Consider the following 24,956-nt stretch of genomic DNA (forward strand, 5'->3'; position numbering starts at 1 on the left):
GCACCAATAAAGACACCGAGGGGAGAAAGCAAGCCAAGTTTATTTCAGAGCTCTGAAATGGCACCAGGAGACCAGCATGTCTCAAATCCAGTGCAACAAATACAAATAACTTTTACCTTTTATACCCCAAACAGTTTCTGTGTAAGCCTTTGTCTGTTACTCCCTCTTACTACTCCCACCTCTCCCTTCTCTAGCCGTTACAATTAGAAAAGTTCCCATACGCCTGTGAGAAAACTTTCCCAGTCTCTGCGACCTTGAATCAGACATCTGCAAAACTAACTACCCCTCTTTCTTATCTCTATTATTTCTGCTAGTGTGAGTAAAACTGGAGCCATCTGCTAAAAACGCTGACCACTACATTTCTGCTGTAGCCTGTAAGCATTAAACACAGAAGTAAGTGAGAGTTCACAAGATGGAGTTTGGGGGTTCCAGATAGGCCTAGAGCAAAAGAGCTTCATCGACACTTTGGCCTTCCACTCTCCCGAGTTACCTGGTAGCTATGCTTAGGGGACCCCAACATAACCATATGCATAAAACAAACAGAAGTGAAAGAGCAAGGCTGTGACTCAAAGTAGGACTCTTCACAAAATTAGTAGAAACATAGTTTTAGTATTTTTGCTCCCCTAACCCCTCTCATAGTCCAAGCCTCTGTAAAAAGAAAGAGTTCTAAACGTATCCAAAACCATTCTTTTCAGAATATCTGTCCAACCTGCCCCTGCATAGGCCTTCACTACAACTATTAATAACCGTAGTAAACTCCTAGGTCACTATCCAGTTGTGATTGTTATCTTCAGAGTCTTTCTGGATGGATAATCAAAAAGATCATTTAACAAATAAAATGAAACTTTAAATACCCTCCCGCCCATTACCGTAGACTTTGTGACAAAAGACCAGATTATGATTTCTCACTGGTTTTACACTAATGACATTTCATTGGCTTTAGAGGATTTACTGCTGTAAGTGAGAACAGAATTAGGCCCAGATTCCATAGATTTTATTTTTAAATTTGGCATTTCCAGGTCTCGGTTTTTTACTCTAAGCTGCTAGTTACTCTTGGCATTTTTTTTTTTTTTTTTTTTTTATTTTTTTAAAAGCTGATCCAACCTTAAATTCCCTAGGAATCTAAATCAACAGCAGGCAGCTGAAATTCCTTGCTGGTTGGCTGCTGTTTCTATGGAAACTATGGTTAGAATAGCTTTAAAAAGAGTGTAGCTTAAAAAAAAAAAAGTGGAGGTAAAAATTTTTAAATAAAAAACACTTACTCTTACCTTATTCTTGCTAATCTGTCCCACCTTTTTATAAAAACTGAACCAGATTGGCTAATAATAGCCAGCAACTATGGATGGAAGCTCACCTGTGCAGCTCTCCTCTGTCAACCAGCAACTGAAATCTGTAAATGCCAGTTTGAAAATAACAAACACAAAAATGTGTTCTGATATTCTTCTCTTTCTGAGTCCATACTTAACAGATGGCGGATTGGCTCACAAATTCTGACTGGATTGGTTATGCCCTATCCTGGCTCAGCTGGAACTGCCATAAGCCAATCATGTGCATCCTTTCATTATGCCATTTTTTCTTGTTCTTTCTTTTATAAAGAAAGAACGACAAAATGAGTTTTAGCTATCTAAAGTACAAACAGGAGAATGAGAGTCCAGGATTAGTGATTCTTAACATTTACATAGTGCTTCATGTATCAACACACTATACAGACGTTAACTAATCCTCACTATGAGTAACTGAAGTGATGGAAATAAGGCAAACAGATTTGCCTAAAGCCGCACAGTAAATCAGGAACAGACCTGGGAATAAAATTTTAAAATTTCTTGCTTCTAGTCCGCTGGCTCACTCCAGTTAGACCATGCTGAACTCGAAATACTTTCAAGGTTATCACAGGCAACAATACTTTACAACAATATTCCATCCCCTCTCCATTGTAACTAAAGGATGATAAATGATATAGTGCTGGGGAAGAAAATAAAAAGCTTTGTTTACAGGAGAATGATTGATTATATTCAGCCCAGTACATAAATATATGGACTGAGAAGATAGATAAAAAAATGTTAAGCCTTCAAAATTTGGCTCTAGGTCTTGGTCTGTTACTTGTCCTGTTAGTTTAACTTTGTGACATTCTCTCCGTTTTCTTCAGATGCCAAGTGAAATAATTATTAGTCTTTTGAGGCAAAAAGATATTTCTTTCTAATTTCTCAGAATCAGTTTTGATTTCAGAGGACACTAAAATATATTTGCTACACAGATTAGTGTGTAACAATTTCAAAATCCTAAAACAGTCTTGAAGCAGGGCTAAATATGAATCTGTGTCACAGCATATTTGATAGTCTAAGAGAGAGAATTCAGAACTTTAGAGTAGAAAGGTTGAATGAAGAAACAGCATTGCTTCTTGTGGCCGTGAGTCTCTTCAAAATTGTATTGGTGCCAGTATATATGAGTTTCATACTAAACAAGTAGAATGTTATAAAATACATTCTCTGAAGCATTTGATATTGCATAACAAACAGTGTGAAATATCAGGTAATAAATTCTTCGTTTCTACACTAACATTTGTCCTAAAGAGAAGTGATTTGCTTGCTTCAAGATTAAATATCGAGTATAGAGATTGCATGGAGTAATGTAAAATATTGCTGTTTAGAAATGTTTGCAAACTTATCCTTATGAGTTCAGATTGTGGTAAATTTGCTTCTAAGGCAATGAAATATAAGTACCAAAGGGGGAAAACTCTTTATAATTTAGAAAAAAAACAGGCACTACTTTCATAATGCTTTCTGCATGATTGTTTGCAGTTGATCTTTCATAATTTAACACACGATTACTATTTGAATAATTTTTAGTTTTTTTCCCTTTGTGTTACCTGGTAAAAAGCCAAAAATATCTTTTCCAGCAAGTAACAAAACTCTTATTTGTACTGTTTTGTATTAATAGAAGGTGAATAAGAATTGTATTAAACTTTACAGATGAATATGGCTTGAGTTTACCTCTTGGAGATGAATATGAAAGAAAGAAACATAAGCTAAAGGAGGAACTTCGACAAGATTATAGACGATATCTTTCTCAGGTAAAACCTCTTTGAAATTAGTCTCTGATTTTAACAAAAAACAAAACCACCATGAAAAAGCCTTTTGAGAAGACAGAATTCATTCTGAGCTGTGACAATTTCAAAGACCTGCTTCCAGAATCAAAGTGGTTTAAAATGCTAACACCATGACGGGCTATATGTTCTAGACTTTCACAGATCCTGCTGTCTTGAGATTTCAAATTACTATAATACAACTTGATTAAAAAAATATATATATTTTTTAATTTTGTTTGCTCTCATCTTTTTTACTCTTCTTGGGTGTTTAACATGCCAAACAGGTATTTGCTTAATACATGATTACCCTATTATGATCTTATAACTCAGGTAAGAATATTAATTTAGCCAATATGGTGCTTCAGTTCTTCAGCACCTTTTTACAATTTTACCAATTTGATTGTAAAGAAGGCTGTTGCTGTTCTGCTTAGTACAGTGTATGAGATGCCACTGTGATGATTTAAAACTTAAACGTGTATAAAAGAAGCTTGGCACAATTTTCATTTTTTTTTTTTTTGAGTGTGTGGGGAATATTCTAAATCCGGTTTTAATTTATCAGATTTTAAATGTTAAATGAAAAAAATTAAGTTTTAATGTAATTTTTGCTGTGTGTTTAGTGTCATTGCTTGCCAGTTTGTTTAAAATAGATGAATAAATAGGTTTCTTTAAAAATTGTTTTTTTAATTGGTAAAATCAAATGTTTTTAATGGAAGACACTTTATGAATAGTCTGTTTTCCCTGACTTTTAGGGTATTTCACAGGCAAAAAGAAAGGTAGGGTGCTGGCAATATGTTTTTTCCGCCCTGCCCAAATTAGCTTTTTGCTTTGTTATAATCAGGTTTGTGCAAATGAAATGGATTAAAAAATCATGATTTTTGTTTGTGTTTGTGTGCTACTATTGTGATTAACAGTACTTGTATGCTTGCTTATTGCAAGATATACTATGCTTATTATTTCCCATTAATATAATTATACCACATTTATTGATTTTCTTCTTTGCATTTGCGATCATTGCTATATCATGCTGACTCCTCAACCGTTTGTTTCTTATCGTAGACAGACTTGCTACAAAGCATGCTCCCCAGTCTTCATCAATTACATTAGACAGGCACCATACATAAAGAATTTTTTAATGGAACTTTCTGAGATTAGTCAAGTTTTTGAAAGAGCCCCCAACTACAGTATGTGAAGAAAAAATAAAAGTTAATTTTCAGGGGCTTTCTGCTCCTTTGCTACTGTAGATGTCTCTTCAGTGAGGTTAAACTGACAGACTACATAGGGGAACAGTGGAACTGACTATGCATCAAACATTGGTGCCAATGTGCAAATTAAACAAACTGGAAAAAAAAATCTTTTAGTTACATGTAATCTTAGGCATTAATTATAACTATAGTATGTGTGGACAGAATTGTAACCTTTTTTTTTTTAATTTTTTTTAATTTAGTGGTGTCCCTTTTAAGTAATTTAAATTAAAGCTTCTTAAATAAAGGAGTGATGAGTGACATGGTAGAAAGAGCAGCATTAAAAGACTAAATGCAATATGTGCTGTGTTCAAATTATTCAAATTACAGAATGTTTTTATGTGAAATACTAACTTACTGTTTAATATATTCAGTGTTAATAACTGCACTGGCACGCAACAGAATTATCATATAGCAGTAGCAACTGTAACGACTGGCCTTTTAATCTCTAATTTAAGTGAGCTTTTGTAAAACAATTAGTTTTTTTTTTTTTCTTGGTTTAATTTGAAATTAATATACAATTTTAATTTAACATTCTAATAATGAAAATCTTGATTTATATTGAATTGCTTTATTTTTGTTCAAAACATCAATAAACATAACATTTTATTTTACTTTTATATTTAGTATTTTGATTGCAAGAATTACTGCTTGTTAATTCCATTCCTAACTGAGATTCATTTAGATATTAAGATTTTCTTTCGTCATACATATGTTAGCCATATTAAACTTTTCAAAGTTGCGGGAGGAGATTAGACCTTGGTCTCTAATTTCAGTCTCCAAAGTAAGGTGATACTGTGATTCTGAGCAGCTCTTGGAGTATTTTAGTTGGTAACGTCTAAACTGTATGCTTATCTAGAAAACAAAATTTTCATATCAATTCTGACTTTCTGTAAGCATCTTTTTAAAAATGAGAAGTTTATCATGAGAGCTGTTTAAAATTTGGCAGTAATCAAATATTGGTAAGGATTACAATGAATTCATTAATATTTTCCAGACAAAAATATCATTCATCATTCTTTCTGTTAATCTAGCCCAATTTCAGTATCTGGGTATTTGCATATAGTAGAACCTCAGAGTCACAAACACCAGTTATGAACTGACCAGTCAATTGCATACCTCATTTGGAATTGGGAGTATGCAATCAAGCAGCAGCAGACTCACAACTCCCAAAACCCACAAATACAGTTTAGTATTGTGTTAAATGCAAACTACTAAAAAAAAAAAAAGGAAATTTTAAAAAAAAAAAAAAAATTTGACAAGGAAAGGAAACCGTCTCTGTGCTTGTTTAATTTAAATTAAGGTGGTTAAAAGCAGCATTTTTCTTCTGCATAGTAAAGTTTCAAAGCTGTATTAAGTCAATGTTTAGTTGTAAACTTTTGAAAGAACAAACATAATGTTTTGTTCAGCGTTATGAACAACCTCCATTCTCAAGGTGTTTGTAACTTTGAGGTTCTACTGTAGTTAACACCGCTAAATCTATTCATTTGTAATTGTGAGGTATGATTCATAATGATATAGATTTAGACTGGAACAGATGGAAATTGTCTCATCTGTTTGTGCCTCTAGGGTTGCACAAAACGTATATACATTATAACAGAAGAAAATTATGCTAGTGAAATAGGACAGCAGACATGGAAACACAAGCGGACAATATTTTATTAAAAATGTTGTGTTTTATAAAATAAATAGAGGATACATTGGAGATGATTTTAGGGCAATCCGTAATAACTGTGCTAAAGGAGGCCAGACAAGGTGGGTGAGATAATATCTTTTATTGGACCAACTTCTGAAGACCTTTGTGTTGCTCGAAAGCTTGTCTCTCTCACCAGCAGAAGTTGGTCCACTTACAGATATTACCTCATCCACCATGTCTTTCTAATCTCCTGGGATTGACACGACTACAACTATTCTGCATACAATTTAGGGAGGTCACTCACTTTTGAAGTTGTATGTTTGCTATAGAGGTGTAAGATTGGAAGGGCTGACATAGACATTTTGGTATGCTGTAGAGTATAGATATTAGTAATATTGATATACCAATTAGTAACTATACAGCGATATTAGTAATAAAGCAGATTCCCGTTGCTGGAATAGGAAGCATGGGCATATGTTCTTTAGTTGTTGATAGTGAAATTCCTTTCACCTTTTCACTCATCAACAAGGTAACTTCTTGGAGGATTCTTTCATTCGCTTGTATTTTAATAGGTTTACATATAGCCATTATTACCTTCTATCTATTTTTAAATGAGGCAAATTCATATAACAACCCTAAATAACTATAAAACAAAAGAATACTGAAAAGCTATAGCAAACATTCAAACTGGGATAATTCAAATTAAGGCTAACAGCCCATCATTAATACATAATATAGAGATAAAACCATTTACCTGCAGTTTTTTTAGCTTTTGTTGGTTTGTATTCCAAAAATATCCTACTTTTCCAAAAAGTGAAGATTGCCTTTCATTTCTCTTTTATTAAAGTGGAGCAAATTGCCCTGTCATATTCCAGAAGGTGTAATTCTTAGATCCTGTGCTGTATTTGCCAAGTAAAATTAGATACACCTCTACCCCAATATAACGCTGTCCTCGGGAGCCCAAAAATCTTACCGCGTTATAGGTGAAACCGCCTTATATCGAACTTGCTTTGATCTGCCAGAGTGCGCAGCCCCGCCCCCCAGGAGCATTGCTTTACGGCATTATATCCGAATTCGTGTTCTATCGGGGTAGAGGTGTAGTTCAAAACTTATTGAATAATTCATTTTGTTTTATACAGAAAAATTATCTGACAACGAATGAAGTAGATCCATATACTCAGGGACTATCTCTTCCTATTGGCGAGAGGAGGTCAGCCAAGGTAGGTGTGCAGGTGTAAATTCAGTAAATATTTTATATAACTAATGAATTAAAAAAACTGAAGTTTTCAGTGTTGTGCAAAAATAGACTTTCCAGTTGACAATAAAAAAAACCTGCCAAACTTTTTATCCACTTCATATATGAACATATTCCTTTATCGTTAGGTCAATTTTAAATAAGGTGAAGCCTTCTAATTCTAATTCTAAATCTATTTTCTGATTGATTGATTTAATTACCAAGATTCTTTTTCCTTGAGTAATCCAGTACACTGATTTGTAGGTAATGAAATGGTCAAATTTTACTTTTAAGAAGAGCTGTCAATTAATCGCAGTTAACTCGTGATTTAACTAAAAAAAACGAATCTCAATTTAAAAAAAACTAATTGCGATTAATCGCACTGCTAAATAATAGAACACCAATTGAAAGTTATTAAATTTTTTTGGATGGTTTTTCTACGTTTTCAAATATATTGATTTCTATTATAAACAGAATACAAAGTGTACAGAGCTCACTTTATATTATTTTTTATTACAAATATTTGCGCTGTAAAATGATAAACAAGAGAAATGGTATTTTTCAATTCACCTAATACAAGTATTGTAGTGCAATCTCTTTATCGTGAAAGTGTAACTTACAAATATAGATTTTTTTTTGTTTTTTTGTTATATAACTGTACTCAAAAACAAAACAATGTAAAACTTTAGCGCCTCCAAGTTCACTCAGTCCTACTTCTTGTTCGGCCAGTTGCTAAAACAAACAAGTTGGTTTACATTTATGGGAGCTACTGCTGCTTGCTTCTTATTTACAGTGTCAGCTGAAAGTGAGAACAGGCGTTTGCATGGCACTTTTGTAGCTGGTGTTGCACGGTATTTACGTGCCAGATATGCTAAACGTTTGTATGTCCCTTCATGCTTCGGCCACCATTCCAGAGGACATGCTTCCATGCTGATGATGCTCGTTAAAAAAATAATGCGTTAATTAAATTTGTGACTTAACTCCTTGGGGGAGAATTGTATGTCTCCTGTTCTATTTTACCCGCATTCTGCCATACATTTCATATTATAGCAGTCTCGGATGATGACCCAGCACATGTTCATTTTAAGAAAACTTTCACAGCAGATTTGACAAAACGCAAAGAAGGTACCAGTGTGAGTTTCTAAAACTAGCTACAGCACTTGACCCTAGGTTTAAGAATCTGAAGTGCTGTCCAAAATCTGAGAGGGACGAGGTGTGGAGCACGCTTTCAGAAGCCTTAAAAGAGCAACACTCAGATGTGGAAACTACAGAACCTGAACCACCAAAAAGGAAAATCAACCTTCTGCTGGTGGCATCTGACGCAGATGAGGAAAATGAACATGTGTTGGTCCTCTCTGCTTTGAGTCGTTATTGAGCAAAACCCATTATCAGCATGGACGCATGTCCTCTGGAACGGCGTTTGAAGCATGAAGGGACATATGAATCTTTAGCGCATCTGGCACGGAAATATCTTGCAATGCCAGCTACAAGAGTGCCATGCGAATGTCTGTTCTCACTTACAGGTGACATTTTAAACAAGAAGTGGGCAGCATTATCTCCTGCAAATTGTAACCAAACTTGTTTGTCTGACCGATTGGCTGAAGTAGGACTGAGTGGACTTGTAGGCTCTAAAGTTTTACATTGTTTTATTTTTGAATACAGTTTTTTTTGGACATAATTCTACATTTGTAAGTTCAACTTTCATGATAGAGATTGCACTACAGTACTTGTGTTAGGTGAATTGAAAAATACTATTTCTTTTGTTTTTTACAGTGCAAATGTTTTTGTAATAAAAATAAATGTAAAGTGAGCACTGTACACTTTATATTCTGTGTTGTAATTGAAATAAATATATTTGAAGATGTAGAATATATTGATATCCTTTATTATTTGTATTATCATAGTGCCTAAGAGCCTTAGTAATGGTACAGACCACATTGTGCTAGGCACTGTACAAACAGAACAAAAAGAGAGCCCCTGTCCAAAAGAGCTTACAGTGTAGTCAGTTTTCAAGTACTCTGCCAGTTGCACACTTTTCCACATACATGTTTATGTATGAAGAGCAAGACATACAGATGTAGCGGTTCAGTTACTATAAATATATGAGGACATAATACTTAAGGTTTTGTATATTAGCACATTATATATCCTTTTTTTTTTAATGGTGAAGAATCTAAAGACTGCTAAAATATGGCAGGCTTTATAGCACTGAAGTATTATGAATGTGCCATAGCTGCTAATTTTACATCAACACTTGAATTTCTGTAACCTCTGCCATATTAAAACCCAGCAGGTTTTACACATTCACTCAGTGTGTTGAGGTCCCTGTTGAGCAGTATTGCCAACTTTGTGTCCTCTTAAAGCTATCTCTACTTTATCTTTTATCCTTCAATAGCTGCTTGCTAGTTTTACATTGTCCTGCTAGAAACCACAAAGACCAAAAGATTAAAAATGTAGCTGTTGTGAACATCAGCTTCATTCAATAAACTATTATCAACATGTCAGACCCATGGTGATAACTCTACCAATAAGTGGAGTTGTGAATTCTGCTTGAAATTTTACCATGGGGTGCAACTGAATGTATATGTAGTGTTTGTATATTATTATCCATTTTGACTGAGGGAGAGAGGGAGCAAAAAATACTGCCAAAGGTGGGGAAAATCATGTTCATATGACTAGTATATTTCTTATTTTTATTTGTATTACAGTAATGAAAATTAGGATTGGGCCCCATTATGCTAGGTGCTACAAAAGACAATCCTTGTTCTGAAAACTGAGTGCAATAATCTCAGGAAAATTTTTTATCTGATCACTGTTTATTTTCCTGCTGTTGCCTCTGGAGACTCAGTATTTTATTAGTTGACATATTTCCATTTATTTTAAGGTGTGAGGGGGGCTGGCCCTGACTCTTGTCACTCTCAGGAGGGTAAATCCATTTTTATCTGGGGGGAAGGGGAGAATCGTGTTTTTTCTCTCTCTCTCTCTCGTTCTTCATCCATCATACTTATATGGCTCCTGTTACCACAGTATGTAAATAGCCTCATAACACCCCTGAGAGATGTAGGTACTCTTAGCCTCTGTGTCAGTTGCCCATCTGTAAAATGGGGGTTAAGTGACTTGCCCAAGGTGTGATTGGGGTTCCGGAGGGGGCCACCCTCAGATTGCTCAATCTGGGCAAACTGCAAATAATGGGGCAGACAATCCCTCAAAATGGTGGTTTTCTAATAAATTCACCAAACCAACAACAAAACAGCTTCTACAATGCCTTACTGGTTACCCAGAAGCCAAAAAATACAGTTCCCTTAAGCAATCCAGCCTTGGGCTCCCATCCAGACAGCCAAATCAAATATGATAAGGTTTACTGAAAATCTTGTTCATCATATATAAAGTTGTACCAATCCCAAAGGATCGGACACATTATTCACCAGGTCAATGAATATTTCAGATCTTACATGCTTACAGCCAATTCTTATTAACTAAACTAAAATTTATTAAAAAAGAAAAGAGGGAGCGAGTACTGGTTAAAAGTTCATTACACGTACAGATATGAATAAAGTTCTTACGTCAGTTTCATAGTAGAGATGGTGAGCTTCAGCGTTGCAAAAAGTTCTTTCAGAATTCATTCCTTAGGTTATAGTCCAATGTCCAATATCAGGGTGATCCAGACGAGCTGGAGATCTCAGTCTTGCGACTTAAATTTCCCTTGACGAAGCTTAAGGAGATCTGAGATACAGGATCAGAGTTCTTTTATAGAACTCTGGCAGGTTATTGATAGCCTATTGACAGCAGGTATTACTTGGGTGAAGTATTAGGTGGTTTTACTTCAAAGCCACCTATTTCCTGTGCATACACAGGTAACTAGTTACATTCAGCAGCACAAGGTAATTATCCAGTAAGAAGTTCATAGACAGTTTACTACAAACGTCAAAAAGAAATATAGACAATGATATTGTTACACCCAAGTTCCATCTAAATGTTACAATTCCCTTTTGATCTCTGAATCAATAGAATATAGTAACAGATAGGAACCATCTACATGGTTAACATCTAACAAGATATAAGTAAACAAATCCAGTTAGTATTTACCTCTAATTCTCTGCCAATACAGGTTTGTATTTCAAAGCTCTAGTCTATCTAACATGGTTTTGTTAGCTATTTGTAAGAAATAGCCTTAATTACCATTTACATACAGTACTTCTCTAATATGTCTCTAAAGGTTGAATTTGGGTCATGTAGCCTGTTAGTTGCTTAACCCTTTCTGGTTCAGTGTCACACAAGGTCACAGAGGAAGTCTGTGGAACAGCGGGTACTTGAATCCAGGTTTCCCACATCCTGTGCTTGCACCCTAACCACTGGACAATCCGTGTGTGTGTGGGGGGGGCACAGCCTATTTCTCCTGTGCTCTCATTGACTCCCTTGATGGGCCCAGGCAGCATGGAGGAGGAAGCTGTCTAATTTGAATGTAGAGGGGACAAAAACTGGACTTGCTGGAGAGTGGGGGAAGAGTAGAGTGGCGCAGGGAGCCTAAGGGGGTGGGAGCTGGAAACTGGGATTGGAGGCTGGCAGGTGGAAGAGAGGGAAACTGGGAATGAGAGTTAGTTTAGGGAGGACTGCAGCTGGCTGGGCACGGAGATTGGGAGCTGGGGGGTGCATGTCTGGGAGCCAGTAGATCAGTAAGGAGTCTGAGGTTGGATGAGGAGCCAATGGGGAGGGCAGGGATAACTATGCAAGGAGGTGAGGGAAGAGGAGAGACATCTGAGGAGGAACTGGGTGGCAGGGTGAGAAGTGGGACTGGCTGCATAAAAAGACTTGGATAATGAACCTGTGGGGCCGGGGGAGATACAGAGAGTGGGCAGGAGCCAAAGGAAGGAGATAAGAATGGGGGAATGTGGGTGGGGAAGCAACTGGAGGTTAGGATGGGGGTGAGAGAGAGATTAGATGAGGAGCTGGGACAGGGGAACTGGGACTGGCTGGGCAAGGAGACTGGGGACAAAGAATTCAGGGGTGGGGGGACTTGAAATGGTTGGACAGCAAGACTGGGATGGGGAGCCTGGAGTGGTGAGACAAGGACTAGCTAAGCAAGGAAACTGGGATTGGAATGAGAAGTCTGAGGAGTGGAAAATGTGACTGGCTAGGTGAAGAGAATGGGATAGAGCGTGACGGCTTACTACTGCCATCAGTTACTCCGTTAGCTCAAGTGGCAGAGGTCTTCGTAGTCAGTCTAAAGATTCCAACCCTGCTGATGTCCCATGTAGATGTCAGTATAACGCTACATGATGGAATATCTGATTTTTTTCAATTTGCTTCCTTAAAAACATAGGAAATTACACACAAGCTGCTTTAAAAGAACATTATTAAGGTTACAAAGTCAAGCACTGAAAAGTTAGGAAATACCAGAATCAGGGTTGCCTGTGCAAGGCCTTGTTCATCCACCAATACCTCTGTGTCAGCACTTAAAAGCAGAAAGAAGTACTGTTCCAAAGATGAACTCAAATGCAGGCCACCTTACCTAGCACCTAGCAAGAGACTAAAAGACTCACCATAACTTGCCCTGGGCTTTTTCCTTGAAAGGTCAGAAGGTTGTAAAGACTTAGTTTTCTTCGAGTGCTTGTCTATATGTATCCTATTGTTTATGTTCATGACCCAGTGTACTTGAGTTCAATTTGTTTTGGCCAGCACTGTCTTCTGGGGACTATGCCTACGTCCCAAATGTCCTTGTGTCTCTGACTGAAAGCATAAAGGATAAGGTGACCCCAGTCACTTCTGAGTTCCTTCTCATCATGCATGACTACGAGCTGGAACTTGGAGTGTCCGAACTTGTTTGCTCTCTGTGTGGCTCTTCTTTATGTAAGTAGTTGTATATAATTAGGTAGTTATTAGTGTTAAAGAATCTCTCCATCCAATCTCCAGTACAACTGCCTCTCCAGCAATACGTAATATCTCAGAGTCAGCCATATCCTCCATCTGCAGCCACACTCTCTGCGCCTCATGGCATGGACACTGGCTGGGTAACATCAGTGGAGAGTATCTTAACTGAAGTGCAAAACATTCTTATCCACAGTAGAAAGGACTCTCAAGGGCATGTTTAATCTGGCAAGTGGAAGAGATTCATTGTCTGGGCACAACAACACCAGTTATCTCCATTTATCACTTAGATACCAGACATACGGTGTTACCTTCTGTTATTAAAGAACTCTGGATTTTCAGTGAGCAATATGAGGATTCACCTGGCAGCCATCTCAGCCTCCCACCCTCCAATTTAGGGATATTCCACATTTTCACACCCAACATGGTTTGGTTCCTAAAAGGCCTTCTGAGGGTGTATTTCCCCCAGTCAGAGAACCTCCCTCTCCTTGGGATCTAAATATTGCACTGATGTGTGTTTATGTGCCCACCCTTTGATCTACTATCAACATGTTCCCTGTTTCATCTTTCCATCAAACCAGCCTTTTTGGTAGCAATAACATTGACCAGAAGGGTAAGTGAGACCCAAGCATTAATGCAGGGCATCCAGGTACAGCTTTTCATAAAGATGGGGTGTCATTGAGACCTCACCCAAAATTTATACAGAAGATACTCTGACTTCCATTAGGGATGTAAAAGTTTAACCGATTACCAATAAGCTTGATGCTTATCTGTTTCAGCTAACAATTAAACTCCACTGCCACCGCTGGGCATCCCAGCTGCCACCGCCTGCACTCAGGGACTCCCACTGCTGCCTGGGCCTGGCATCCTCGGGTCCTGGCTGCCGGGTGCGGCGGCGGCGATGGCAGCAGCAGGGATCCCTGGGCATGGCAGTGGCAGCAGGGGAGCCCTGTGCAAAATGTAGGGGTGCTGCAGCAACCCCCCACATCTAGTCCCCCTGGGGGTACTAAGAGGTCTTCTGGGGGGCAGTACTCTAAATCAGTGTTTCTTGACATGGGGCTTGCAGCTGCGAGGGTGGTCATGGAATGGGTTTAGGGGGGTCACAAATGCAGGGCTGGCATTAGGAGGTGGCAAGCAGGGCAATTGCCTGGTGCCTGACGCCATAGGGGGCCCCCCGGGAAACTAAGTTACATGCTTGAGTCCCGGGTGGCAGGGCTTGGGCTTGGGCTTCAGACAAGGCTCACAAGTGTAAAACAGGCTCAGTATCACACTGAAATGTAAGTACAGTACTTATATTCCAATGGATTTATTTTATAATTATATGGTAAACATGAGAAAGCAAGCAATTTTTCAGTAATAGTGTGCTGTGACACTTTTGTATTTTTATGTCTGATTTTGTAAGCAAGTAATTTTGAAGTGAGGTGAAACTGGGGGTACTTAAGACAAATCAGACTCCTGAAAGGGGTACAATCATCTGGAAAGGTTCAGAACCACTGCTCCAGACTGTTAATAGCTTATGGAGACTGGATGAGAGGTCACACCATTTCAACATAAAGACTTTTTAACTGGATTTTTACTTGTATGGGTCTGTGCTATGAATTAGCTAACATAGATCCACAATGGGAGTGAGAATGCACTCTGTGAGAGTGCAAGCAGCTTCTCTTACTTCTTTGAGAAATGTTCTAATACTAAAAATATGTAGGGCACCTACCTGTGTTCAGTGCACATGTTCATCCAGCATTACACCATAGTGGTAATGTCAAGGCCTGATGTTCATTTTGGTGGGGCTGTCCTAAAATAATCGTTTAGGTAGAATTCCAGTACCCACCTCCTGTAATCTAGGTCACTGCTTGTGAGTCACCATTAGTAGAGTATATATATATTGACAAGTACTCGAAGAAGAAACTATTAGTTCTCTTACAGTAATTGGTTCTTCAGAATGTGTTCTCTCTATATATTTGATGACCCATCCTCCTTCCCTGTTACTGTGGAGTCTGATAACACCTGGATTCTGGTGAAGGATACTGGAGAAGGAATTGTGGGGTGGTTGGGATGTCCCACCTTTAATGCCCTCATTTGGAGGCATAAGGACACTGAGGGTGCAGACACAACTTCCAATGGATACTGTTGGCCAAAATAATCTGAACTCAAGCTGTTGGGCGTATGTGCACCAGTAAAGGAGCATAGATGGACGACACATCTCCAAGAACCTACAATTATTGTAAATTGAGTAATCTTTCCTTCTAGTATCCTGATACCAACATCTAAGGTGGCACTGGTGATACTATCTAAACCTAAGAACCATGCTGCCCTTGGTACCAACCCTAACACAGAGTGCTACTCTGCACTCAGTGCTCCTCCCATACACTGACTACATGTGTGGAGGGTACCCTCCACCTCCGTACAGACTACCTCTATGATACTTGTTGTGTTAGTACTGGCTATCTCTGCACCAAAACAGTATATTGTACCGAGCAACTTGTCAAAGGGTCTGGAACCGAAGTAATTGGTGCTGGAAAGGCTCAGAGAGGTTGTTGCAATGCTCCCAGCCATAGAGTCACCGAGCTTGCCAGGAAAGGTGTCTCCTATACCAACCTCCCCTTTTCACAGGCAAGGTACTCTGGACAGGATTGCCCTTCCATTAGAAGAAGTATACTCTTTTTCCTCTTCTGCTGAGTGCGTCAGAGAATTATTCCCTGTACATTCTCAATCTACCCCCGTGGGCAGCTCAGTGGGAGCCAAGGAGTGATTCCAGGGAAGATTGAGAGTTGGTAGAAAGAAGTTAGAGCCTTACAGGGACCCCACCATTTTTTGTATCCCCTGAGCTGTGCTCCAGCACACTATTCTTACCAGTAATAGCTGTGGCCATGCTGGACCCCCTGGGGTGTTCAGCCCTACTCCTGGAAGCCACCTTCATCCATTGTGTATAGGTCTAGATCTCCCTCACCTAAGAGGCAGATTAAGCCTCCTCAGTCACCTCAGCTGCTTGAACCTTCAGCTACTTGAGAGGCGAGAGGAATAACAATTTCTAGGGAAAGAGTGTCTAGTTCTGGCTGCAGTATCCTCATTTTCTCCTCACAAGCCAGAGAGCTCACATACATTGGCATCTGTGGGCATATTTAAGGTTTTCCAGCACTTAATAAAGTGGATTGTATGAATCTTAAACATTCTCCTGAAAGCTGTTCATGAGGAAAACCACAATCTCTTGGACATACTGCACTTGTCAACTCCAGGGAGGTTAGCCATGCCAATACATGATAGTCTGCTGGAACCTGCTAAATCCATCTAGCGTACTCTGGCTTCTGTTTCTGTCACATGCAAAAGAGCAGATAGGAGATATTGAGTGTGCAAGAAGGGATCTGAATATTTTACACTCATCCTGTAGCCATCTTTCTTGTGCAAGCAGTACAAGAGAGAACGAAATAGCAGGGACCACTAAAATGGATCCAATTTAGTGGTCCCTGTGGGGGAAAAAAATTCCCTCCAAACTGGTTCTTTTTGGCCAGATGGTATACTAGTCTGCAAGCCTTCAGATGACAGTAACAAATTATCAAGTGCTGCTCTCTACATAGGACTTTTTAGATGGGGGCGCAAACTGTCTAATTGCATTGATAAATTGCCCAAGAAGCACCAGGCATTCTCTAATGTCTAAAGTCCCTAATGGCTGAAGGTCAGCCAAGTACACACACAACTTTGCAGACTTTGCTGGATGCCTCAGCAGCATGTACAATGACTACAGCAATAGAGTCGTCATGGCTTCAATCATCCCCTAGAGAGGTCCAGGCAACAATTGAGGACCTCCCAGTTGAAGGTAATGAACTCTTCAGCAGTGGCACTGACAAAGCCCTCTGTACTTCAAGAGATTCCTGGGCAGCTCTGGTCTTTTTAGTGCTTGAGGTTTCTGAGTCTTAAGAGGAAACAGTTGAGACAATTCTACGATTAGCCACTGAGATATTCGGAGCTACCGAGGAAGAAGCAGAGATTCTACAGGAGGTGACCTTTTGCTGCCTCCTTAGCTGCCCTGCTGTCTGGGACTTCAGATAGGTTCCTGACAAAGGTAGTAAGCCTGCCTATTTGAAGTCTCCATGTTGGACACAGAGAGTATGAAGATCACGGTTGCCAAAGGAGGGGGAATGGTTTAAAACAAAAAGGTTCAAGGGCAGGGCTTTTATTCCCACTACTTTTTAATCTTTTTTTAAAAAAAAGGGTGGGGAAGGGGGGTTGAAAGCCAATCCTCGACCTTTGTCTCAAAATCTTCATCCACTTCTCCAGATTCTGAATGATGATCCTAACTTCTGTAATCCCTTCATTTGATCCTCAGGACTGGTTTGCAGTTCTTGACCTGCAAGATGCCTCCTGTCATGTTTCATATCTTCACAGTCAAGCTGAAAGGGCATATCAAGTGGGGTCCTGCAAGGATCAGTTCTGGGTCTGGTTGTGTTCAGTATCTTCATCAGTGATTTAGATAATGGCACAGAGAGTACACTTATAAAGTTTGCAGACGATACCAAGCTGGGAGGGGTTGCAAGTGCTTTGGAGGATAGGATTAAAATTCAAAATGATCTGGACAAACTGGAGAAATGGTCTGAAGTAAATAGGATGAAATTCAATAAGGAAAAATGCAAAGTGATCCACTTAGAAAGGAACAATCAGTTGCACACCTACAAAATGGCAAATGACTGACTAGGAAGGAGTACTGCAGAAAGGGAGCTGGGGGTCACAGTGAATCACAAGCTAAATATGAGTCACTAGTGTAACACTGTTCCAAAAAAAGCAAACATCATTCTGGGATGTATTTTGCAGGTGTGTTTTAAGCCAGACATGAGAAGTAATTCTTCCACTCTACTGTACGCTGACTAGGCCTCAACTGAAGTATTGTGTCCAGTTCTGGGTGCCACATTTCAGGAAAGATGTGGCCAAATTGGAGAAAGTCCAGAGAAGAACAACAAAAATGGTTAAAGGTCTAGAAAACATGACCTATGAGGGAAGATTGGAAAAAAAAATCGGTTTGTTTAGTCTGGAGAAGAGAAGACTGAGGGAGGACATAACAGTTTTTAAGTACATAAAAGATGGTTACAAGGAGGGAGGAGAAAAATTGTTCTCTTCAACCTCTGAGGACAGAACAAGAAGCAATGAGCTTAAATTGCAGCAAGGGCAGTTTAGGTTGGATGTTAGGAAAAACTTGCCTAGGGAGTTTGTAGAATCTCTGTCATTGCTCTTAAAAATCTCCAGGTTAGACAAACACCTGTCAGGGATGGTAGATAATACTTAGTCCTGTCTTGAGTGCAGGGGACTGGACTAGAAGATTTCTCAAGGCCCCTTCCAGTCCTGTGATTCTATGAAAACAACTGGCTCACAGTAGATATCTCAGGTTCCTACTAGGAACATCTCACTACCAATGCAAAGTCCTGGCCACCAGCCTCTCTTCCATACTCAAGTGTTGTCACCAAATGTCTGATGATAGTTGCAGCTCATCTAAGATGACAAGGAAGCCAGGAGTATTCTTACCTAACCAACTGGCTAATCAGAACTGCTGGTCAGCTTCTTTCAAGCAATCCTGAAGTTCTCTGCCCCACCAAGTTTCAAAGGCAATAAAGAGAAATCCATACTCACTCAGACTCAGAGCACAGAGTTCATAGGAGCAGTGTTACTCTAGATCAGCGTTACTCTAGATTACCTTCCAGAGGAGAGATTTTAAACAGTAACAAACCTCATGAATCAACTTCAAACCCCCCCCCCCCCCAAGAACACAAGTGAGGCTGCGTTTCAGACTTCTAGGATAAGGTTATAATAGGGTTATTTGCTGTACAGTAGCTGTGGTTCTTTGAGAGATGTTGTCCATGCAGATTCCATGATCCACCCTATTTCCCTGAAACTACTTATATGGTGTTCTGTATTAGAAAAAGAAATGAGGGGCAGTTGTACACACTCTGCCCTTTATGTCTTTGCATGGTGGGGTGGCACAAGGGCACGTTGGTGTAAAAGTGGCCTGAGTGGACACTGCTAGCCTTAAAAAATCTGATGTCATATGCATGAATAAGGTGCATGTATACAACCCTGACCCAATGACAAACCAATAAAAACTAAATACCTTCAGGCCCTATTTGTACATCAAAAAGAAGCAAAAAAGAAATAAATTATTATTTTAATATCTCCTGCAAAGTTAAAAGCCCTCTCCCTAAAGCACAAAGTTATGAAGCACTTTCCAATGTCTGTTTCAGGAAAAACTGCGGCTTGAAAGAAACAGGGAATACAATCAGTATCTCAGAGACAAGGAAGAGTGGAATGAAAGGTTAAGGAAAATAGGAAAGAAAAACACAGAGGTAATACAGATTTTGCTGAAGTCAATTCACTCTGAGAGAACTTAAATAAGGTTAAGAATTTTTCTCAATGTCAGTTGTCTAATTGTTCTGGAGGTTTTACGTGTGATTAGGGTGACCAGACAGCAAGTGTGAAAAATTGGAACGGGGGTGGGGGGTAATAGGAGCCTATATAAGAAAAAGCCCCAAATATCGGGACTGTCCCTATAAAATCGGGACATCTGGTCACCCTACGTGTGATACATTCTAAGTCTCTTCAGAAGAAGAGCAGTAAAGAATTTGTGTTTGCTGATAATATTCCTCCTCAATACTCACCCCTTTTTTCCACAGGAAGATAATTTTAGCAATTATCACTATTCTGGAGCCATTTTTGCTTCTCTGATTAGTCTCTGTCCCCCTAGTACCCTTGTTAGTTTTTTTTTTTTTTTTTTTTTTTAATTGAGAGAAGAGGGGAACTTATTTTAAAGCAAACTGCATCAAGGTACGTGTATAATTAAGTCTTTACTCACCCTTCCCCCTCTTGATGCATGTGGTATCCCTTGTTTAGACTGTAATCTCAGGAATCTATCTTTCAAGTGTTTTTGTGTGTGTGTGTAGGACCTGTCACTATAAAACAATAATAGACAGAGGAAGAATATTTCTTAGTATTTTAGGCTTTCTTTGTCTACAATATCTACAGATATAAAAAATCTACTGTCTAACACAGCACAATAATAAAATATATTTTAAACAAGTGTAAACAATTTAATGTTTTTAACATAATATAGCCACACTGGGTAGATTGACCCCAATTTTGATTTTTTTTTCTGTCAAGTTTGCCTTATTACTGGTGGAAATGGAAAATGTGGCATAAAGTATGACTTCTTACCTAGCATGCTTCCAATGTTAAGGACACAGTTAAATATATAACTAGTTAAATGAATGCAAAAATAAATATAAAGCTATATGTTTTTTAAAAGATATACCCACACCCTTATCCATCCCTTCCAACTAAGTATGTGGTCATGGATAATCTGTGTGTTGCCCTGTAAAGCAGCCTATAAGTTTGGCTCTAAAACATGGTCTTACTGTCCTTACACAGGTTATGTCTACACTAGCACTTTTGTTAGTATAACTTAGGTTGCTCAGGGATGTGAAAAAAACCCCCCCCCCCCCCCCGAGCGATATGAGTTACGCTGGTGTGGACAGCACTGTGTCAGTGGGACATGCTCTCCGGCCGACATAGCTACCATCACTCGTTGGGAGTGGTTTAATTATGTCGACGGGAGAGCTCTCTCAGCATAGAGCGGCTACCCGGGAGATCTTACAGCGGCGCAGCTGCATCTGTACAGCTGTGCTGCTGTAAGGTCTCTAGTGTACACATATCCAAAACTCTCACTGAAGTTGATGGGAGTTTTGGCTAAATAAGATTTCCAAGAGCAAGTTTTATGTTTTTGTGGGATGCTTAAAAGTCTTCAAAGGGTAAAGTTTTAAATTACTTCCCTCCTGGGAGAGGAGCCTCCTGCGTTGGAATCACTTAGGGGCCCTTAGGTACCTTACATGCATTAGAGAGAGAGTGTGTGTATGTGTGCATGTGTAAGTGACCTAATGATATATACACACAGAGTGATTCCATGAACTTGGTAAATGTAAGAAAAAAGACTATTAAGCCTGGTGCCTGGGGAATTCAGCCCATTCTCACACTACAGAAGTCCTTCCTCCAATCAGGTGCAGGCAGTCTGTAAGATTTCCTTGCTGAGCAGGAACACCTTTTTGAGCCTAAATGGCTTCCCTTCTCTTCCTTTTTCTCTGCAAGTAAGTAAAAATATTGCCCACCCTTCCACACAAACACTTTGTGACTAACTGTGCAGGGTCTTTTTCTGATAGTTTTAGTCAGTTTGAGAGTAAAAGGCTAGTTTGTTCTCCAGGCACTAATGATGTGTGAGATCTTTTTCTAGTAGATTTGGAAAAAAGCTGATCATCTTAAACGGGCAGTATGGCACATTTAACTATCAAGTGTTGAATAGCTTGGGTGTATTGTCTCTTTTTATAATGTCTTGCTTTAGTAATCGGATAAAGATCAGCACGAGTCATATCAATGAATAACCCTGGGAGACCATTTCCAGTATCCATCAAAGAGTCTGGTCTGTTGCCATTAAGAAAAAATTGACAGGTTATTCTCTGTACCTTATGTTTGATGTGAGAAATACTGGTTGTTGGCTATCTGCAGTTCTTGTTTGGATAGTGCTGCTGGTGCTAGGTGTGTCCTTTCCTGTGAAACTTAAGTTTTGTGATCTGTGCCATGATGGCTATAGTGCAGTGTTTTTGTGGACTGTCTTTGCAGAACAGTTGAAAGGGACTCGTTTGGTGTTGAAGTTCCCAGGTATATGTGGATTCTGGAAGAAAGATTTTTCTCTTCAAAAGAGGAGTCCTTCTGAGAGCTTTTTGGAGGGTCTCTGTGTGGGTATATTTATAAGTACTTATCCGCCAGTGCATTGGATGAGATTCTAGGATGAGAGTTTAGTTGAGAATTTCTCTCCATCTAAAGAGAGATGGTCACAAAGGCAGCAGCCAGACATCTTTTTATATTGGAATCCATTATCTAGTCCTTGCTGGATTCTGAGAATTATACATGCTGTAAGATAGTGGACAGAACTGAAATTTGCATTGATGCTGCTGAGGCTTCAAAATTCCAACCCATGGTTCTCTAGCTGCCTGTCTCCTGGATCTTTTGAAAGACCCTGCAACAGAATTTACAGCACCCTCATCCAGTGATGACACTGCTTTGTTGTATACTTTGGGTATCTGAAAAGAAGGCATTTTGTCTTTTAGGCTACTGTAGAACCTTGTGTACAGTCTGTGAAGGGGCTGTCTCCTGTTAAGGTGTTCCCATCTTTCCAGGCTGATAATTTCAATCAAATCTATTGAGAGGATCTGAGGATTTTTTTGTGAATTTTCTCTTGGGTCTTGAGAACTCTGCTCACTTTGTTTCCACACTGGAAATATAAATAATCTTCTTGTAGTTGGCACAAAGAATTAGGCAGAAACAACTAGACAGGGTTTCTAGGTCTGATTCCTCCATGTCTGAGCCAGAGGAATTAGAGGAATATGATTCTCTTTAATTTGCTTTTAGGGTTTTTTTCTTATTTGCTATTCCTGAAGCTCTTTTTATTTATCTGGGAGAATGGGAGAAGGAAAGGCAATCCTGGAAAGACATTCCACCCTGTTCAGAAGATTTGGAAGATCTAGAAAGAATCAAAGCAATCTCTAAGAAAACTTTTGGGGTGGGGAGAAAATTTCTTCTTTAAGGTCCTCCTTCCCCTTGTGCTTTGGGAGGTGTATTTTCTTGGGTCTCTGAAGTGTGAGCACATACATGAGGACACGAAGAAAGACTTCAGGGAAATAGTGTGAAGGGGCATCTTGCACCCCAGAGGTTAAAAGGAGGTGGGAGAAAGCTGAGAGTTATTCTTGATAAATTGCTGCTTCTTTGCCCTAACTAAGGGCATCTGCTTCAGAACTGATGGGGCCCTCCATAATCCCTCCAAAGCCACTACTGGAGAAGAGGCAAATTTGCACTGATTTGACAGCCCCAATGGGCAGGCACTTCCTGGAGTTCTGGATTCTCCTGGTGGGGACAGGCTTTGACAGTGCATCTTGTACTGCTTCAATAGAATGGGCCACTGTACTGTGCTGTGGGAGGTCAAGGACTGAGTTTGTCTGATATGTGGTCCAGTTGAGTGTCGGTGCTGCAATCCTTGCCAGCTCTGTCCTGAGTAGCATCTTGGCTGCAGGCAGTCTTGTATTTATTTTGAGGCTTGTCCACCATTTTGTTTGGTGCTGGTAAGGGAAGGCCTCATGCACCACAGCAGAGCGTGGAGATCAGCGTAGCCCCTTTTTCTTAAAGTGACTGAAACTCTTTGAGAGATTTATTTATTCTTATCTATCTGTTGTATTTATATGGACTCCATTAGCGGCTCACTATCTTTAATGTGTTTATCATCTAATACCTCCTCTGAGGTAGAGAAATACTATTATCTGCATTTCATGGATGGGGAACTAAGGTACAGAGAAACTAAGGCTATGTCTACACTATATCATTTACAGCAATGCAGCTGAACCCCTCAAACTGTGAACAACGTAGGTTATACTGAAGTAATTTGTAGTGTAAACATAGCCTTAGTGACTTGCCCAAGGTCAGCGGTGGAGCAAGGAATTGAGCTAATGAGTCACAGTCTAGCTCTCTAACCATTATACCATACTTCCACTTAGTCACAGTTTTTGCAGGGAAAAAATAAAAAGGGTTTTTGAACCCCAAAACCATGTTCTGGTCAGACAAAGGAGTATCACAGACTGCTGGAACCTCAGTGTAATCAGGACATTTGTGCATGTGACAAGATATAAGGGTTAACAAGCACTATGGAGTCCCTCTGCCTTCAAATCGGAAGGTCATTTCATTATCTAAACTGAGTTAATGGGAAGCCTGTTATTGAGGACTGCTGGCCATCCCATTGTCAGTGAAAATAAGTGATCAGATAAGATGAAGAGTATTGTTTTTTCAGGAAAATTTTCCCTAGCATTTAAGTCCCTATTTAAGAGGATTTTTTTAAAATCCTCATTTGGGGAGAGTTTAAAATTAGGAGATTATCATAAATGCAGAATCAAACTATTGCTGAAGCACTGATGGAAAATGTGAATTATACTGAGATGATGAATGAAGGTTATTACTTTCTTTGTAGTTGTATCTTTTAATACTGTTTTTTCTATTAAACAGCATGAGACAGAAAGAAGTAAAAAATCTACTGCTATTACTAGAGTCCAACCAGGACTACGTTCACAAGTACAGCCCTCTTGTGCAGATTCAGAACCTCCAAAGAAAGATGCTTTTACTTCCACGGAAGCTTATGAAGAGCTACTAAATAGGAGGCGACTGGAGGAGGATCGATATCGCAGACTAGACGATGATGCTGAACTAAGAGATAGAATATTGCACAAAAAACTTGATGAAGAACGGGACATTTCCAATAGAAAGCATCACAGGTTTGATAGCAAACCTAATATTTCTCCTAGAAGACATCACAGATTTGATGAGGATCGTCATTTTGATAGAAGACATTACAACTTAGACTATGATCCTGAGATAAATGAGGAAATGGACCCTAGATTTAGATATGAAAGTGACTATGACAAAAAGCCTCTGCGGGTGTTCCATGCTGAAAGGTATTTTTAAATTCAGTTTTCCACTTCTTTTCTTTACTTCCTTAATGCTATTGGTAATGGGGCTGTAGCACTAAAAACGATGAGTTATTCAAGCCATAAGAGGTTATCGTTTAGTGGTACTGAGCATCAGATTTGAAATACTTAGACTCCCTTGAATCATAGATTCAAACTCTAGGAGGGTTGATTCTGTTGTGGATCCTTCTGAGGCTGATGCTTTGAATTCTGTGCAGTGTATTGTGTGTGTATCTTTCAGGTGAGACCTGAGAAGCAGAGTCGTTCCCCCCCCCTTTTTGGGGGGGAGGGGGGGGTGGATGTTAGACCCCCATGGCTTGTTTCCTAAGATTAAGGAAAACTTGACCAAAAATTTCCTTTTCCCTGC

At 39.3% G+C, this 24,956-nt stretch overlaps 1 protein-coding gene across 1 annotated transcript in view; it reads left to right on the forward strand.

Annotated features, from left to right (window-relative positions):
• Window positions 1–24,956, forward strand: part of CSPP1 (centrosome and spindle pole associated protein 1) — a 150,063-nt gene that overhangs the window by 16,608 nt on the left and 108,499 nt on the right. The window contains exons 5-8 of the mRNA XM_026659714.1: window positions 2,970–3,070; window positions 7,102–7,182; window positions 19,283–19,384; window positions 24,132–24,577. Coding sequence (XP_026515499.1) covers window positions 2,970–3,070; window positions 7,102–7,182; window positions 19,283–19,384; window positions 24,132–24,577 — 730 coding nt within the window. The remainder of the gene's footprint in view (window positions 1–2,969; window positions 3,071–7,101; window positions 7,183–19,282; window positions 19,385–24,131; window positions 24,578–24,956) is intronic.

Source organism: Terrapene carolina, unplaced genomic scaffold, assembly GCF_002925995.2.
Source record: "Terrapene carolina triunguis isolate 2854851 unplaced genomic scaffold, T_m_triunguis-2.0 Scaffold58, whole genome shotgun sequence".
NCBI classification, from domain to species: Eukaryota; Metazoa; Chordata; order Testudines; family Emydidae; genus Terrapene; species Terrapene triunguis.